The 19577-nt window shown below is 45.5% G+C and overlaps 1 protein-coding gene across 2 annotated transcripts in view; it reads left to right on the top strand.

Annotated features, from left to right (window-relative positions):
- The window catches only part of LOC144888175 (uncharacterized), a 64099-nt gene that overhangs the window by 32662 nt on the left and 11860 nt on the right, over positions 1–19577 (top strand). For both annotated transcript variants that reach the window (XR_013621905.1, XM_078770434.1), the window contains exons 2-3: positions 5442–5874; positions 14318–14452. Coding sequence is in view for 1 of the 2 variants with exons in the window: in XM_078770434.1 (XP_078626560.1) it covers positions 5454–5874; positions 14318–14452 (556 nt within the window). In the remaining variant the exon portion in view is untranslated. The remainder of the gene's footprint in view (positions 1–5441; positions 5875–14317; positions 14453–19577) is intronic.

The following is a 19577-nucleotide window of genomic DNA, read 5'->3' as shown; positions in this document are numbered from 1 at the left end:
AGCAGGCTCGGCTACCGCGCGCTCGTGCGAGGCGCCATTTTGCGAATCTGCTACCCTCACTGCTTCGCTCTCCTCTTGTCCCTCATTTTGGTCCTGGATCGACCCTGCCTCACTCTCCTCTACCGGAACCCAGCTGTCTTGATCCGCCATAGCGCGACTTTCAAAATTCGGGTTTTTATTTTCGTAACACAAAATCAAATTTCGCCGTTATAATTTCGCGCGCGTGAAACGCGCTCCGGATCGAATTCCACTTCCCAACACCAATTGTTACCCTAATGGTACAATTGGTGTTCCAAAATTTGGGCCTAACAAATTTAGTCCCAGGTCCGAATCCAACTCCTCGACACCAATTGTTACGGACACGACTTATTAAGATGTTATGCTGGGCCGAGCGGAATGGCCGCCGTGTTCGCACAAGTTACCCGATTACACTCGAACGTTGACTAAGTCGCGCTATGCTAAATCAATGAAGGAAAGGACACAACGGCTGGATTAAATGACACGACACCAGGGGTACAGTTCTCAAGACCTCCGGAGGAGGTTATAATAGTTCGGAACGTTAGATTACAAAGACAAGAGAGACAGCATAGAAAGGTGGGCACTTAAACACGGTCTTATCTTAGCCCTGACAGACGACAGATAAACGGGACAAGACTGACTCACATGGGGATTGATGGCAAGGAAGGGCAGGTCGTCGATGGTCAGCACAAGGTGCACTCTTGGCTCAGGGACCGGATAGCGCGGCCCAAAAGATGCAGGGAGGTCTCTCAGCGCTCGGAGGTCGCGACTGGTTCTTCTTCGTGGCTGAGGCGCATCTGACGTCACGTCCGGTAAGTCGCTGCGTATATCCGGCGGGGAGTGACACGCCCTCGGCTCGTTAGCTCCGCCCCAGATGGAATCGGCCCGTTGCTTCTTATTGGGTGCGGGGGTTACCGGGCTCCGCCCTTGACGAGGAGCTGACAGCCAGCCCCTTCGTGGTAACCCCATGGGTGCACATGGCAATGGCAGCTAACCAAGCCGGTGTGAGGACGCACACTCCCCGCACCGCAGCCGCGCCGCCCCCGCTGTGGTTGTAGTTGTTGTTGTTGTTATTGTTTCATGGGGAAGATGGGAGGAGGTATGGGGAGGTCCTAAACTCACTACTGGTGCCATACAATCACATTCTGGTGCAACGAAGAGTCAGAATTAATGGAAACGAGTCCTTAACTGACATAGACTAAGAATAACTAGCAAGATGTCCGAAAGTTGTCTACGTGAGATGCGGTGGACCTGGGCACGACATTTAATGGGGGAAGAAGGGGAAGGTCGGTTCTACAGAGTGTTATTTACAGGCAATGGGACTAGGGAATGGAGGATTGGGGATAGTTGGGGGGTATTGGGGAAATAGGGGAATATTTACAAGCGGATATGGATGGAGGCCAAATCCCATATCCGCAACAATATATTATTGGGAAAAACGCCAGGAGCATAGAAAAGGCCCCTCCATATGGTATGTGCCATATTATATGACAAACCATCAAAAATAAGGGACATTCAAAAAAGCTCATGTGCATGCTGTACTACCCTTGTGTTCTTAGGGGGAACCAAGTAATGCTCTAGAAAAGTTCATATAAAGGGGCGCCCTACATCTGACAAATAAAATACATTTACTTCTTCATGCAGGTGTATGAATCAAATTGGCAATTTTCCCAAGAATTAATGCTAGCAGACTGGACAGCCAGCTTAATGTGCATCCGTGGGCCCAGACTGGACAGCTTAAAGGTGTGTGTATACCTGTAGACAATCCTATAAGCCCTTACCACATTCAACTGAAAATAAAAAATAAAAAACTTCTCTGTTTCTTAAAATACACAGTTTTGTCGAAAAAAGGGTAACTTTTTATTTAAAATGGGATTCTGTTTTGTGTGTGTGTGTGTGTGTGTGTGTGTACGTTTATGTGTGTGTGTGTGTGTGTGTGTGTGTGTGTGCGCGCGTGTGTGTGTATGTATACCTGTGTACGTGTATGTATGTGTACGTGTATGCATTGTGTGCGGATGTATGTGTGTATTCATTGGTGTGTATGTGTGTGTGTGTGTGTGTGTGTGTGTGTGTGTGTGTGTGTGTGTGTGTGTGTGTTAAAATTGGTGTGTCGTTTATTTATCATGGTAAAAGGTACATGTTTCATTTTATCGCTCATTTTGGGAGCTCAAATGGTTAGTGTTATGTCAAATTTGATGTTGTGATAGATAAGATCTGGTGATTATGTCATGGCCGACCCATTTTTGCCTGGCTTTGGTAACTCAAAATTTGGCACAACACCAGTGTACATTACTCATAATGATGCTGAAAATCAGGTTTAAGAATTAATACGTTTTACATATGAACAAATTGCATTTTGTTCATCGTTCAAGACTTTATTCAAGACGATATAAAAGATTTGAAAAAGGAAGAAGAAGAAAATATTCAACCCAGATGTGACTTGAACCCACAATCCCCAGCTTGGAAGTCTGATGCCTTCCTTATCCATTAGGCTAATAAAGGGGTGCCAATTTGATTCATACAGAGCAATGAAGAAAGAAGTAAATGTATTTTATTTGCAAGATGTAGGGAACTTGATGCCAGAACTTTGCCAGATGTAGGGAACCTTTATATGAACTTTTCTAGAGCATTCCTTGGTTCGTCTGAAGAACACAAGGGTAGTTCAACATGCGCACTAAAATTTTTGAATGTCCCTTATTTTCTGTTGTTTGGCATTTTCTACAAGCTATGGAATGTCCCTTCTTTTCTAGACTTTGCTACATGCCACATACCATACAAAGGGGCGTTTTCTATGTCCCTGGCATTTTTTTTTACCAAGAATGCCCCTTCTTGTAACATGCATTAGAAAGGAGGCGGTTATGATGGGATATAATAGATGTTTAAGATAATGAAGGGTATAGACAAAATAAGTGCAGAATAATTATTCAGCAGAGACAGTGACAGGACGAGGGGCTGTAACCTAGTAAAGAAAAGAAGAGTTAATATGGTAGTATGGTAAGGGTCTTTCACTCAGAGAGTAGTTAATGCATGGTATGGTCTCCTCGAAAGGCAGTGGCAACAGAACCAATGTATACGTTTAAATTCGGATTAGATAGGTACCTGGAAGCTTTAGAGATAGAAGAGTATCGGGATATTGGCAAGACGTTTGTGTAGCTTGAGTATGGATTCATCTGTGAAGATTGTGTGCATCTGAGAAGTGGAGTGTCGTGTCTGCGGGGGGTCTCGTCAAGGGGTGGTGTGTGGTTGATGTGTGCTTGTCATCCAAGAACCGCCATTGCCCAAACCTCCCTCCCCCCCCCCCCCCCCACCCACCTCTGAAAAAATAACATGAAAGATTGTTTTTTCTCTTTTTTTGTTTAAATAATTAAAATAAATATATTTCCCCATTTGTATTTGACACGCTTGGGATATCCCTGGTCGTGCCACATCGTCTCATCCACACTCCTCTCCTCATTCCCCAAATGAAATTGCATCGTTTTGGGGGATAAACTTGGTCTGGTGTTGATGTGGTGCAGCATAATGAGCCGAATGGGCTCCTCTAGTTTACTGCACCACCTTTGAACCACCTTTAGAGGCCATTTTTCCCCACAGAGCAGGGGTTGGCCTTTTTTGGGCATCGTGGTCCCCTTTTTGAAGCAATGTTTTAGGGCCGGATGCCCTTCCTGCCGCCAACCCTGTTGTTCGCCTCTTGTGACACACAGGGATTTACCAGTGAACTGGCACTCAATTTTGCCGACCTCGGAAGGATGACAGGCTGAGTAAACCCACCTGGCATTAATTCAGCGATCGACCGGGATTTGAACCCAGGATCCTAGGATCCCAAGCCGTGCACCCTAACCACTAAGCCAACACCAGGCTAGGTCTCCTCGAGTTTACTCTGGGTTTATTAACGCACAGGTTGTAAACCTGGTGCGTTATAGCGTTTGCCTGGGAATTTCTGTCGCTCCAAAAGTGAAGCACGTTTCTGTCGCTCAGATGTGTAAACATGACGTCATCAAATCTATATTTAGGCTAACCATGGGCTACCCCTTTGGCTGGTACGCGGCCGCTCGCTAGTACATAATATAGGATATATTTGTTATATGTTATGTTATAGGATATATAGGATATATGTTATATGATATAGGATATATATAGGATAGGTTATAGGATATATATGTTATAGGATAGGAATATAGGACCCAAATGACCCAGAGGACCCAAATGACCCAGAGGACCCAGAGGACCCAAATGACCCAGAGGACCCAAATGACCCAAATGACCCAGAGGACCCAAATGACCCAGAGGACCCAAATGACCCAGAGGACCCAAATGACCCAGAGGACCCAAATGACCCAGAGGACCCAAATGACCCAGAGGACCCAAATGACCCAGAGGACCCAAATGACCCAGAGGACCCAAATGACCCAGAGGACCCAGAGGACCCAAATGACCCAGAGGACCCAAATGACCCAGAGGACCCAAATGACCCAGAGGACCCAAATGACCCAGAGGACCCAAATGACCCAGAGGACCCAAATGACCCAGATGACCCAGAGGACCCAAATGACCCAGAGGACCCAAATGACCCAGAGGACCCAAATGACCCAGAGGACCCAAATGACCCAAATGACCCAGAGGACCCAAATGACCCAGAGGACCCAAATGACCCAGAGGACCCAAATGACCCAGAGGACCCAAATGACCCAGAGGACCCAAATGACCCAGAGGACCCAAATGACCCAGAGGACCCAAATGACCCAAATGACCCAAATGACCCAGAGGACCCAAATGACCCAGAGGACCCAAATGACCCAGAGGACCCAAATGACCCAGAGGACCCAAATGACCCAGAGGACCCAAATGACCCAGAGGACCCAAATGACCCAGAGGACCCAAATGACCCAGAGGACCCAAATGACCCAGAGGACCCAAATGACCCTCTGGGTCAATAAAAGTTGAAACTGGGCAAATGTCAATGAAAATTTGCCAGACCCAGACCAGAAAATGACCCAGAGGACCCAAATGCCCAGAGGACCCAGAGGACCCTGTGAATGTGAATGAATGTGAACATAATGTGAATACTAGTAGCAATTTTACAAAAACCATGGCATAATTTCAAATCTTGACCCGAGATGATAATTATGCTACATCATAATTTCCATGTGCCAACCTGGGCGGAATCCAAGTGGATTCACTTGTTTTTGTCTCTGTATATAAAAATTCACATTCATTAGATCATGATTGATGAGAAAACAAAATGGGAACAAAAACAAAAGAAAACAAAATGGGACAGAGCGGGTGAACAAACTGGATGCAAAAGCCCACGTTTATTGGATAATAATTGATTGGATTGTCAACGGAAATAACTCACAAACATTCCAAACTCAGGAAAGAAAATAACATGTGTAACTTTTCTGTGATTAACATTGTATTCTTGGCAGGTTATCGGTGAAATGGAAAACTTCTTGGAATGGCTCAAGTCCCAAGGCCTGAGAGCAGAAACAGGGCAAGCAGTGATCAATAAGCTTGGAATTGAGAATCAGAAGGTTATTCGAGCTTGTTCTGAGTCGGATCCATTGCGGACCGAGCTCCTCTCTCTCGCCAAAGAGAAATTACAATTTGCAATGTATGCTGACTTCTGTAAATTTATGAATTCTTTTTCGAAGCCACAATATGTCCAGATTGCGGGTTCTTCTCTTTTGGGAAATATTTGCATCAACTTGGAGAATGTTATTCGGGAACTTTCCAGTTTCTGTGAAAAGATTTTCAGATCCCAAAATGTGCACCTGAACAACGTTTCTGGTTTCTCTGGAATCGGGTTCAGTGATTTCTGCAGCCTCCGCTCTCAGCATGAAGCATCAAGACCCACGTCTGGTATGTGACTTGTTTTTAATACGACTTCGCATGTCAACAAATATCTTGATCTTCCGCCATTGTTTTTTTGTTTTCTTTTAACTTGTATAATCTCTATTGGTGCAGTTTTGTATTGTCTAATATGAATGGATTTTTGATGTGGGGTACAAGGTAAATTTTAGTTCACCTGGAACATATTTCCGGGGAGCTCATGGGATGGCGTGTCGTCAGTCAGTCTGTAAACACATGCAACTTCTTTTCCGAAACTGCTGACGTGATTGTGACCAAACTTGGCGAGGATTATATTTTGTGTGTTGGAACTCAAGTTTGTTCACTGCATTAAAAAAAATGGAGGTCTCAGGGGGTCTACCAGGGGTCAAAGTGGGTCCAGGTTTGACCCACCCCAGCCCCACACATTAGAACTACACAAACGATTTCGATGAAACTTGATCACAACCTTCATCACCCGTGATGTACCAACGTTTGTTCACAGTATTTGAAAAATCGGGGTCTATTGCCTCTATTTTTTTCTTTTTTGTAAGTTGCATTAAATACTTCGGTGTTCCATGTTTTACGGTGCATTTAATTTATCTGCATGCAGGAAGTAGTTTGTTACCTCTCTTTAGCTATGGAAGGCTTATCCTTGTTATCCCACGCTTTTTGAAAAATATGAAGAAGCTTTGTCGTAGTCATATTGTAATCGGCTACAGTCATGTGAAAAAGTAAGTACACCCCATATAAAGTTTTGACTTTTTCAACATATTTCAACATACAGCTATTTGATCTTCATTTCAACAATATTGATAGATAAAGGTGATATAATATAACAAATATCATGAAACATTTACATTTTGTAGTCCATTGTATAATTTAAATAAACATAAATGCAAATTTTGCATGTGGAAAAAGTAACTACACCCCTACATTTATCACTACTTCAAATACCTAAAATTAGAATCAGGTGCACCAGCTCAGGTGCAAATGATTAGAACATCGTTAGAGAGGATCTTGGAGGAAGCTGTGTTATTTAAACCTCAGACATTTAGTTTGGTTTGCTCTTTGTTGTTGAAGTGTGTGGCATCACCATGCCTAGATCAAAGGAGCTCTCTGAGGCCTTCAGAAAGAAGGTTATAGATGCCTACGAGTCTGGGAAGGGATTTAAAAAGATCTAAAAACAATTTGAAATCAATCATTCGACTGTCCGGAAGATCATCTACAATTGGAGAAGATTCCAAACAACTGCCAACTTGTTCAGGCCAGGCCGCCCCAGCAAGTTCAGCCCGAGAGCAGACCGCAAGATGCTGAAAGAAGTCTCTAAGAACCCGAGAATGTCATCACGGGACCTACAGGTAGCTCTTGCCACTGTTGATGTCAAAGTGCACGAGTCTACCATCATAAAGAGGCTGCACAAATTTGATCTCCATGGGAGGTGTGCCAGGAGGAAACCTTTGCTGTCCAGAAAGAACATCAGGGCAATTTACAATGAACACCGAAAGTTTACTAAAGTTTGCCAATGAACACCGAGGCAAAGACCAGCACTTCTGGAACAATGTGCTCTGGACAGATGAGTCAAAGGTAGAGCTATTTGGCCACAGTACCAGAAGACATGTTTGGCGAAAACCAAAGACAGCATTTGACCACAAGAACCTGATACCAACTGTAAAGCATGGTGGTGGAAATATTATGGTTTGGGGCAGCTTTGCTGCATCAGGGCCTGGGCGGCTCACCATCATAGAATCCACTATGAATTCTTCATTGTACCAGAGGGTGCTTGAGGGTAATGTGAGTCCATCTGTCGGAAAGTTGAATCTCAACCGAAGGTGGACCTTGCAACATGACAATGACCCTAAACATACCAGTAAATCCACCAAGGAATGGCTGAAAAGAAAGAAATGGAGGGTTCTGGAATGGCCAAGTCAAAGCCCGGATCTAAATCCCATCCAGATGTTGTGGGGTGATTTGAAACGAGCTGTGCATGCAAGAAACCCCTCAAACATCGCACAGCTGAAAGAATTCTGCATGGAGGAGTGGGCAAAAATTTCTCCCAGTCGATGTCAGAGACTGGTAGACAGTTATAAGAAACGCCTACTTGATGTTGTTCCTGCCAAAGGGGGCAATACCACCTATTAGAGCCAAGGGTGTACTTACTTTTTCCACATGCGAAATTTGCATTTATGTTTATTTAAATTATACAATGGACTACAAAATGTAAATGTTTCATGATATTTGTTATATTATATCACCTTTATCTATCAATATTGTTGAAATGAAGATCAAATAGCTGTATGTTGAAATATGTTGAAAAAGTCAAAACTTTACATGGGGTGTACTTACTTTTTCACGTGACTGTACATCAGTCTGTTTTTATGTCAGTCGTGCTGTCTCCTCCTGAATGGTTGTGTAAAAATTCACATACTTGGTTGTTATGATCACCACATGGCAATAAGGTGCAAGAGCAGTATCATTTTGACTATGTCCCCTGGGTACATTACCAAAAATAGAATAGCAAAAGGTAGAATAGCAAAAAATGTAATTAGAGACATAAAAAAAAAAAATCATGTAACCTTGTATATGCAATCAGTATTGGGGGACACATGAAATATGAAAGGTAAACATGAAAGATATTCTGAGGAGGATATTGTGTGAGAATGATCTGACTGTTGTGGTGGAGAGTGAGCAGGAGATGCACTAAGTAATGGGGGAGTGGAAGGAGGCATTTGAGAAACGGGCTGAAAATGAGCATGGAGAAGACAGAGGTGATGTAGGTTGGGCAGAAGAGAAAATAAATCAATATCAAGTTGGAGGGGAAGGAGATCAGACAAGAAAATAGGTTTGAGTGTTCGGAAGGAAACGGCGAACGGGGATGGTGAGTCGGGGACAGAGGTGCGGAGGAGGATTCTGGTTTGTGCAAAAGTGTGTAGGAGGGTGCAGTGTGTAATGGCAGACAGAAAGATTTTAATGAGATTGAAAGGGAAGGTTCTGATGTGGGGTGTAACACCGGCCTACCTTTAGGGTCTTGAGACGGTGGTACTGACAAAGATACAACGACAGAGACTGCAGGTTTGCAAGAACAACCGAGTCAAGAGGATTGTGGGAGTGAAGAGGGTGGATAGAAGGAGAATGGATGAACTGAGGGAGGAGATTGGTGTGCAGATGAGCTTGAGCGGGAGATTGCTGAAATGTCGGCTGAAATGGGTTTGACATTTGGTGCAGATGGGGGAAGAAAGAATGGCAAAGAAAGCGGATAGGTTGAGGAAATAAGGTAGGAGGAAGAGAGGTAGACCGTATTGAGGTGGGAGGATTGTGTGAAGAAAGATATCAGCAAAGTGGGAGTGGTTGGAGGGTAGAAAGAGTTGGTTGAAGATGGAGGGGAGTGGAGGAGTATCATTGTCAAGGCAGGGCAGGAGCTTGGTACGGTTGGACCTCACCTCTTATAAAGGGAAGAGGAGGAGAACAACATCAACTCCCCACATTTTGTGAACATGTACAAAAGATCCAGTACCTTTTTATGTTCTGATATGCAGGTCTTATGTTCTTTAGTTGTCCATCCGTGTATCCAGCACAATAACTTGTGAATCATTGAAGGGATTTTTTTTTTAACCAAACCTGGGACAATTATCTAAAATGACAACAAAATAATCTAGTAATATAGAGGAACAAAATAATATAGTGTTATATTTGTGGGGGGATAGGCAATGATTACTTTAGAGCCAGGCAGAAGTGCATAGAGTACCATGCTCTGAATGGCGTGTAGCCATCTTGATGTACATAAGTCAGGCCATATGTCGTGTAAGAGTGTAACTTTGTTCCCATCACGAGGGGTGGGGTTATGTTAATTAGTTAGGGATTAATGGTAAATCCACTGTATGTAAGTGGCCTCTGTTATGTTTCCTCTGTTCCTTTTGACACAGCAGCACACTCACAAGCCAAGCAATCGTGCATTATAAACCACCTTTAGAGGCCATTTTTCCCCGCAAAGCGGGGGTTGGCCTTTTTCGGGAACCGTGGTTGTTGTTGTTTTTTCGGTCCCCTTTTTTGAAGCAATGTTTTACGGCCGGATGCCCTTCCTGACGCCAACCCTTTTTGCCGCCTTTAACGACAAGCAGGGAATTACCAGTGAACTGGTACTCAATTAGCCGACCTCGGAAGGATGACAGGCTGAGTCAACCCCCCTGGCGTTAATTCAGCGATCGACCGGGATTCGAACCCAGGATCCTAGGATCCTGAGCCGGCACCCTAGCCGCTAGCCCAACACCAGGGTTCTGGTGTTTCCAGGTTTCCTGGTTTCACCAGGGTCTGGTGAAAATGACACTAAATAAAAGTGACCGGAACAAGACATTGAACAATACTGCTGGCACTGCCAGCCGCCACCTCACCACATCAAGGAGGAAGGGCCATAAGGCCATGCCATGAAGAGCAGTGATTGGTCCGGAATTTAGTTCAAGCAAGGACTGCTAAGATGGCACTCGCTGATAGGAGTGGACACGGAGATGTCGTGGGATGACATCAGAGCCTTGAAGACAAAAGGCGTTGTTCCGACATTTTCTCTCTCCGTCATGAGGGACATTGATGAGAGCGGTTGCATTCATTATTTCTCTTACACCTGGGACATTCATAGCGAACGGTCGCATTTTTACCCTCGCCAGAGGAGAGGGTATTGTATTTGAGTCTGTCTGTTTGTTTGTTTGTTTGTTACTTGCCGGAAAAGATTCCGGCAAGTATGTTGGTTGGTTAGTTTGTCTGTTTGTCTGTTTGTCTGTCTGTTTGTGTGCATTACTACGTTTACACCGTTGCACATAGAATCGCCAAACTTTACACACATATTTGTCTTGCCCTGGAATAGACTGTGCCCAATTTTTAACTCTCTCGGCCCAAGGCCTCCATTATGAAGTCGTAATTCGACAAGTACAAAACTTCATCCAATCAAGATGCAATTTCTTGAGCAGTTTATGTCGAGATGCAAGATGCAGTTTGTTGGCATAAACTGGTGGAGAAAATATATAATGATGACGTCATCGGTCACGTGGTTTGGCCGCCATCTTTGAAAAACCGAAAAACTTTGCACCTCTATATCTCCGAAAGTGCTGAATAGAAAAAATTGAGACATGGCTCATTGTGAAGAACTCTCCATGGGGAAATATTGGGGAATAAAATATGTTGATGATGATGTCATTGGTGCCTCCATTATGATGTCATAATTCGACAAGTACAAAACTTCATCCGATCAAGATGCAATTTCTTGAGCGCCATGTCGACATAAACTGGTGGAGAAAAAAAATAATGATGACGTCATCGGTCACGTGGTGCTGCCGCCATCTTGGAAAAACGGGAAAACTTTGCACCTCTTGATATCCGAAAGTGCTGAATAGAAAAAATTGAGACAGGGCTCATTGTAAAGAACTCTCCATTTGGAATAAAATATGTCAATGATGATGTCATAGGTGCCTCCATTATGATGTCATAATTTGACAAGTACAAAACTTCATCCGATCAAGATGAAATTTCTTGAGCATAATCTAGGAATAAATTAGTTTAGAAAACAAATAATGATGACATCATCGGTCACGTGGTTCGGCCGCCATATTTCTCCAAAATCTCCGATTTTTAAAAAGTACATTCCGGCAAGTCCTCGGTCTCTGGCCGATTTTTCATTTGGTTGTTTGTTTGTCCGCACAGAATAAATATGATTTTCTCTGCAACCGTTGGTCTGAATGACAGGAAATTTTCACCATAGGTGCAACTCCAACTGTATAATTTTTTTATGATAATTATGACATCATAGGTCATGTGGTTCAGCCGCCATCTTGGAAAAATCGAAAAATTTTGCACCTCTTTATCTCGGAAAGCGCTGAATAGAAAAAATTGAGACATGGCTCATTGTAAAGAACTCTCCATGGGGAATAAAATATGTTGATGATTATGTCATAGGTGCCTCCATCATGACATCATAATTCGCCAAGTAAAAAACTTCAACCGATCAAGATGAAATTTATTGAGCGTCATGTAGGCATAAATTGGTGGAGAAAAAAAGTAATGATTACGTCATCAATCACGTGGTTCGGCCGCCATATTTGTTTTAACACAAAAGCCTTAAAAACCACTGAAAATACATCCTGGCGAGGGTTTGCAATCTCTGATTGCTCTTTTTCTTGTTCCTCTATTTCGGTGGGAAAGTCTCAATGAACGGCGTGCTCCAACGTGCTCTCTCGGCTTCTGCATTGATAGTGTGGTCGTACATCCTCATCTCTCTCGAAGACCAAGGGCAGTCGTTACGAACGGTCGAGGTGACTGCCTCTTGCGCGAGCACGTGAACATTTTGTAGCGCTCTTGTGCCGGGGACATTGGAGGTCTGAAGCGGCTCGTGGACTCGGGTGTGCTCGGCCCGTGGTTTCATGACGGCTGGGGGCCATGCTGAGTGAACTGGAGCATTCCGGGCCTGTGGTGTTTTGCCCACCAAACCAGGTGTTTTTTCCTGCCAACTCAGGTGTTTTTTCCCACCAACCCAGGTGCTGTTCCCGCGCAAGGACAGAAGGCCTGTCGCGATCCGGGACGAACAAAAGGGACCAGAGCCAAGTGCCCACACACACACACATTTATTTTCGCCAGTTATTTCCCCCCTTGTGTGGTATACGAGTCTGTATGTGGACGTCCCATTTAGGAATCTTCATTTTGCCGTGTGTTATTTTGTTACTGGCATTCCTTCAACTAGGGCATGCCCGTACTATATCTATATCTAAAATTATATCCCCCCCTCTATTTACATGAAATGGTTTGGTCCATGAAATGTTTTGGTCCATTCGCAACGCCAAAGCGAACGGCGAACGCTTTACATGAAATGGTTTGGTCCATGAAATGTTTTGGTCCATTCGCAACGCCACAGCGAACGGCGAACGGCTTGCGAGTACAGTGACAATCCCCCCGGGGTTTTTATTAGTTTTAAAACATCGTTTAACGCCAACATAGCGCCAACATAGTTTGCCGACGGGAAATAAATGAATACGCTCTCAAATGTGCCATCCGAGGCAGAGTGTGTTCGCCACGTTCGGCACACGCGATAGCTCGCTGCTCTCTGATTGGTTGAATCGTTTTTTGGACATAGCTCAGTAAGTAATTGTCCGATTAATATGAAACCTTGAAAAGGCACATCCTCGGGTCCCCAGCAATATACCTGGCAAGTTTAAAGTATATCGGACCCGTGGTTGTCGAGAAACAGCGGTCACAGACAAACAAACGTACAAACAAACAAACACACAGAGATTACTGGAATTATAGATAGATAAAGCTGCTATTTTTGTACATTTTGAATCTGTGTCGGTTTGAGTTGATTGTCGCAGATGCGAAGACGTCTAGTGGAACCCATGAAGGAAAGCTTTTCGCCCTCCCCCAAGCGTGTATTCTCTGCCATATTTTGACTGAATGCCTCAGAGTGTTAAGCTTGCCCAGCTATCCGTTTCCTTGGAAGATTTTAAACACCAGAAACGCGACAATAGTAACAAAATAATTATCGCCAACATAGTAAAAACAAAAAGGGCGTCGGTTGATGGTAAAAACAAAAAAGGTGTCGGTTCATGGTAAAAAAACAATTGCACTTTTTTTCTGCCCCTCAGACAAGGTCGCAGACGATCAGAAAAAAGGCAAAAAAATATATCGGACAGAAATTTTTAAAATTGTTTTTACCATCAACCGACGCCTTTTATGTTTTCACTGCATGTGCTACAATTATTTTTTTACTATATTTTTGTATAATGAGCTCCGACCGACCGATCATCTGTCCATGTACTTTTGTATTCACGATATTTCAAAAACCATTGAACATTTAGCTTTGATATTGCAGATATCTATCCCTCACGTCACTATCTCAACCTGATTAGATAACGGCTGTGATTGGCTAAATGTTGGTGACATGGAGATGGCAAACTGCCCAGCCTGACCCTTGCCAAGAAACTGCTTCAGTTGCACTGACACTATACAACAGAGTGTGCCACATCAACAACAACAACAACAACAACAGGCATTTTAAGGCCATTTACCCTGCTAGAGTGGGGTTAGCCTTGCAGACCCCATGACAGTCTTCTCCATTTTGCCCTATTTTCTGCATCTCCCCTTGTTTAACCCCCTTGCCCGCATTTCTTCTTCCACCACGTTCAGCCAAGTCTTTCTCCGTCTGCCCCGTCCTCTACTTCCTGTGCCACATCAAATGGGGTATTTTCAAAAAAGGCATTGGAAAAGTTTTTCCTCACCGGTTTTGGAGTAAGCTGTCTAATTAGCAATGTCTTATTTTGATACATGTGCTGGGAGGAGGTTGCAGTAAAGACTACGACCAAATGTCCTGTAACGGTGCAGTGATTCTGTGATATTTTGAGAATCCTTTTCCTCGACTGAATAAATGTCTTATTGACCTGATTTATATGTGGAAGTTTAAAACTTTGTGTGCTGCAAAAGACTGACACTGAATTGTTTGCAGGTGATGTCTATCCTGTGAAAGTGGAATGCATACAAAACAACGATTATTTTGTCTCTGAAGCTTTGAGATATGCTTCTGTAAAGGGAGAGTCAGATGTTCCTTTGACAAATGACAGTGCTGCCTGCTCTGCAAATGGTGAGCAGAAACCTATAAAATTACCATATAGGGCTGAATTTACGAACAGCACTTAGTGAGCATCTTGCTAACAAACGTGTAAACCTTAAACGCCATCAAAAATATAGTTGTACACGCCACAGCTAATCCACCCGTCCAGATCGCAATTTGTGAAGAGAGATAAACAGCCAATTAGTTGTACGTGTCGAAACATCTGATTAGCCTGTGGCACGTCGCACATATCTCGAACATCCAATTTAAATGATGCACTTGCGTAGAATCGCAGCGTCAATGCCAATTGTTGAAGGGGGTTCAGCACATTGCTCCTCATCATAGGTTGATCCAGGTAATCTTACACAAAATTCAGCAGCGACCAAAATGATTCCTTTGAGAGTCTAACGCTGCACTAATTTAATATTGCCATATTTCTTTAGTGTTGCAACTATCCCTGAAGATTATCAATGCACGTCTGTGAACTGTCCTATTACTATCCTCTTCTTCCTCCTCTTGAGCTAATTCAAGCACTCCTAACACATCTATACAATATTCACCATCCGATGTGAACTACCAATAACAAGTCCTGCAATGCTTTCTTCAAGGCCTTAAACACACTCTTAAACATGTGGTCGCCAACACATAAAGTTTTGTTGTTATTAAAACGCTTATGATTCGGTTTCGATAGCGCATTAGATAATCACTCTTCGGTGATGAGCGACTAACTTGGAACTGGTGATCATCGCACATTCGCGTTTCCACACGTGTCTAATTCTTAAACACCTTTCGTAAATTTATCTCTTAATCTTTTGAATTCAGAATACCTCTCTCCCAGCTCTTCTACCCCCGCTAATTTTCACCCCAGATAAACTTTTTTGAAATTCCAACCTCTTTCCTGGAAGTCCTTGCAGTGTCCATATGTTTTATACCTCTCCCACATCCCCCCAAGCCCTCTCCCTCCCACAGTTCTCTCGATGTCCTTGCTCTCAAATGTTGTGTTTGTGTCCTTCCCCCTCTCTCCCCATCTTGTCTACCGCTCCCTTTATTTTGTGTTTTGTGTGTCGGTTTGACTTTTTGTGTGATTAATGTTAGCTCTTTCACGAGCCTCGATCTTGTATACAAAAAAACCCCCAAAAAACCCCCCTATATTCCAGTGTACCTGTCGAGGTGGATTGCAAGTCAAATTAGCTAGTTTCCGCATTTTTCTTTCCTTCATTCATAGACACATGATTTGGAGTACACGATGAACATGAACAACAGTTGTTAGCAAAACTGTCAGTCAATCAGAACCATACAGGTGGTAATTCCTCCCTGACACTGTCACACCTCCTTTTGTCACAATTGCTCAACCCATCACGACCTAGCCTTTTGTTCTCCTTCGCCTCACCCTGCCCTCTCTCCCAGCTCTTCTGCAATCTGACACACTGTCAACAGCTCTCCAAACCTCCCCCTCTCCTTCCTCAACCTATCCCTCCCCACCATCCCCTCTCTTGTACCTGATGCTTCCTCTTCTTTCATGGTATGCACTTCAAACATCTGTGGCATTCGCTCATACCTGACAGATCTGTCCATACATGTTGCTTCTAACAAACCAGACTTGATCTGCTGAACAGAAACTTTCCTCTTTCAAACGTCTCTGACTCCTTGGTATTTCTCCCTGATTACTTCCTCCTCTGGTATGATAGACCTGAGCCTCGTCCTGGTGGCAGAGTTGCTCTCTATATCAGAACTCTATTTCTCACTCTCCCTGCACTGCCTCACTCCACCACATCCCAGGAGCGTCTTCTTCCTACAAATCCTGGTGGCATCTGGCCAAATCTGTTTCTGGTGTTTGTTCCCCTTCCATCCCCTCCCTTACCTCAAACGGCTACACAGCTGACTCCGCTCGTGAAAAAGCTGAATGCCTCAACTCTGTGTTTGCCTCTAAATCTTGTGTCCAAAACCCATCACTCTCTGTACCCACCATAACCAGTCGTACTCAGTTGCTCCTGGACTCTGTGTCCTTCTCTCCTGACAAAGTGGATAAGTTTCTGTCAAGCCTCGACTCTGATTCCACAACTGAACCAGACAGCATCAGCCCACGCGTCCTAAAATCCTGCTCTGCCGTGCTATCACAGCTTCTCTCTGTTCTCTTCACCCTCTCTTTTGCTGAAGGTCATCTGCCATCTGCTTGGAAATCAGCCAACATTACCGCTTTACACAAAAAAGGTGCCAAAACAGATCCTTGCAACTACCGACCAATCAGCCTGCTCCCAATCATCAGCAAGGTTATGTCGTCCCTCATCACTTCTGACATTAAATCCTTCCTCTTCTCCAATGGCTTGATCTTGGATCATCAATGTAGTGAAATTATACCAAGGTGACAGGGGTGCTCGCTACGGAAGGGGCCGTCTATAAGACCCGGGACAACCGGGGCGTGCGGACACTTCAGCGGAACTCACTGTGACATTATCCAGTAGTTTGAATGGTATGTACGCCCCCAAATGCTGCGCTGACGATGCGCTGCGCTAACCATTGTTATATTGAAACTTCCATTGCTGCTCTTGAAATACTCTGATTTAATGCCTGTTGCATGTATGTATTTTTACAGGATGTACTGCAGATCTAAATGATATTAAAACCTACCCAGAGGTCAAGTCGTGTCTGAGCTTGATTTTCACGACATTTAATATCATTTAGATCGCCGAATGGCTGACCACAAGATGATCGTGGTACCGATTCTCGGAGCCGACCCTCAAGCTGAGGGATCTGCATCGGAGTTTGCTCATTGGCTCAACACGCTGCAGAATTACTTTGCGGCTCACGAGACAGAGCCAACCGCTGCGATAAAGCTGTCCGTGTTACAGTCCAAGGTCCATCACACTGTTTTCAAGAACATTTCTCGATTTGGGACGTACGCTACGGCCCTAGCCGAGCTGAAGCGCCTCTACGTAAAAACACGGAGCGCTGTGCACGGCCGGCATCAACTCTCTCAGCGGAGACAGCAACCGTCTGAATCGATCGATCACTTCGCGCAGGAGCTGCGCTACTTATTGGCAGACTGCGTGCAGGACGTCCGGACCCACGAGCAAGTGCAGGACGATTTGCTCCGAGATTCATTCATCTCCGGAATTAGTTCTGGAGTCTTGCGGCTCCATCTCTTGGAGGTCGCGGAGCTGACATTTACAGAAGCACTATGGCTGGCACGCGTATACACCGATGCCCGAGAACAATTGACCGCATATGATCACCCACGAGTCGTGGCGGGGACCTCGCAACTCGCGCGACCTGAGAGGGCTACCGCCGAGGATACGGAGGAGGACCCGACCCCCACGACGGCTGAGTCTCTGGGTGCTCCGGAAGCGGACTCCGCTTCCTGCCTCACTGCTGCCGCCGCTGCCAGGCCACAGCCTGCCCGGTATGCAAAATGTTATTTTTGTGGAAATCGGCAGCATCCTCGCTCTGAATGCCCGGCCCGAGAGGCGACATGTCACCTCTACTCCACCAAAGGCCATTTTGCAAAGGTCTGCAGAAAGGCCGCTCGGGGCACGCATTCCCGAGCGACCTTGAATGGGCTCATCGCGGAGCCAACGGATCGAGCGCCGGACGGGGTGCCTTGCTCAGCTTTGAAGAGCCGCTCTCCTCCTCGCGGGCCTCTGGCTTCTCGCCCGACCTTGGTGAGATACGTCGGGCCGCCGAAACAAATGGCGCGAACGCGACCGGTCACAGAGCGTCCGACCTTGACTGGCTTTCGAACGCCTACTTCAAACAAGCGACATGCTCCTACTTTGGAAATGCCTCTCGAGGTGTGGCAAACGCAGCACGTGACACGAGCCCCATCTGATGGCAGCTTTTGCGAATTACATGCTCCCACTTTGGCATGTGAATCTGCAGATGGCAGAAATCTTTCTCACGTGGCTCGAGCGCCATCTAACGGCAGCTTTTGTGAATTACATGCACCCACTTTGGCATGTGAATCTGCAGATGGCAGAAATCTTTCTCCCGTGGCTCGAGCGCCATCTGGCGGCTGCTCTCACGACCACCCCACACCCACTCTGGCAAATGAAACTACCGATGAGCCAACTGACTTCGATGCTCCTGCTGAGGCCCGAAGGATTGCAGCCGGCGTGGGATCCACCTGCGAGGCGCGATCTTCTCGCCCGGCCGGAACTATACCTGCCGGGTCTGCCGGCCTAGCGCAGGCCTTCATTCCGCTCATGGTCGCGGGCATTTTTGTGCAAGCTTTGATTGATACGGTATCCACGGATAGTTTTATTGATCAGCGACTCGTGCATCAACATGGGTGGCCGGTTCTCGGGACAACCCGCCGGATCTTCATGGCCTCTCAGGGACTTCGGTTGAGCACAAAAGGGGCGTGTCGATTGAAACTTGTGATAAACGGACGCACGTTCCCGGATGTGTATCTCATGGTATTACCGGCCTTATGCGCTGACGTTCTGTTAGGACTAGATTTCCTTAAGCGGCATGGACGTTTGGAAATAGACTTCGGAGGGCCGGACACGCTCGCTGTGTGCGCCCTCGCTCAAATGGACATGGAGCCACTCTCACTGTTCCCCAACCTGACCACTGATTGTACCCCTGTAGCCGTCAAATCGCGGCGCTACTCTCGCGCGGACGCGCAATTCATTGCGGAAGAAACGGCCCTGCTCTTGAAGGACGGTATCATAGAACACAGTAGGTCACCGTGGCGGGCCCAAGTCTTAGTGGTGCGGAGTGAGGCCCACCGCAGGCGAATGGTAATCGACTATTCGCAGACGATTAATCGTTTTACACAGCTGGATGCCTACCCCTTACCGGGGATGGACGCCCTGGTACGCCAGGTGGCCCTGTATTCCGTTTATAGCACTCTCGATCTGCGTGGTGCGTATCATCAAGTCCCCATCTCTAGGGCTGATCGCGTCTTTACAGCCTTTGAATCGGGTCAGCGGTTGTACCAGTTCACGAGACTTCCCTTTGGGGTAACGAACGGCGTCGCTTGTTTTCAGAGAGCTATGGATGACCTCGTTGCGAAGGAGAATTTGACCGATGTCTTTGTCTATCTGGACAATCTTACGGTTTGTGGGTATGACCAGGAGCATCACGACGCTAATCTGAAACGCTTCCTCGAGGTCGCGCGGAAATATCGCTTAACCATGAATGAGGCGAAGTGTCA

Source organism: Myxine glutinosa, chromosome 1 (genome assembly GCF_964187855.1).
Source record: "Myxine glutinosa chromosome 1, kmMyxGlut1.1, whole genome shotgun sequence".
Lineage (NCBI taxonomy): Eukaryota > Metazoa > Chordata > Myxini > Myxiniformes > Myxinidae > Myxine > Myxine glutinosa.
This window is presented reverse-complemented; position numbering and strand designations above follow the sequence as displayed.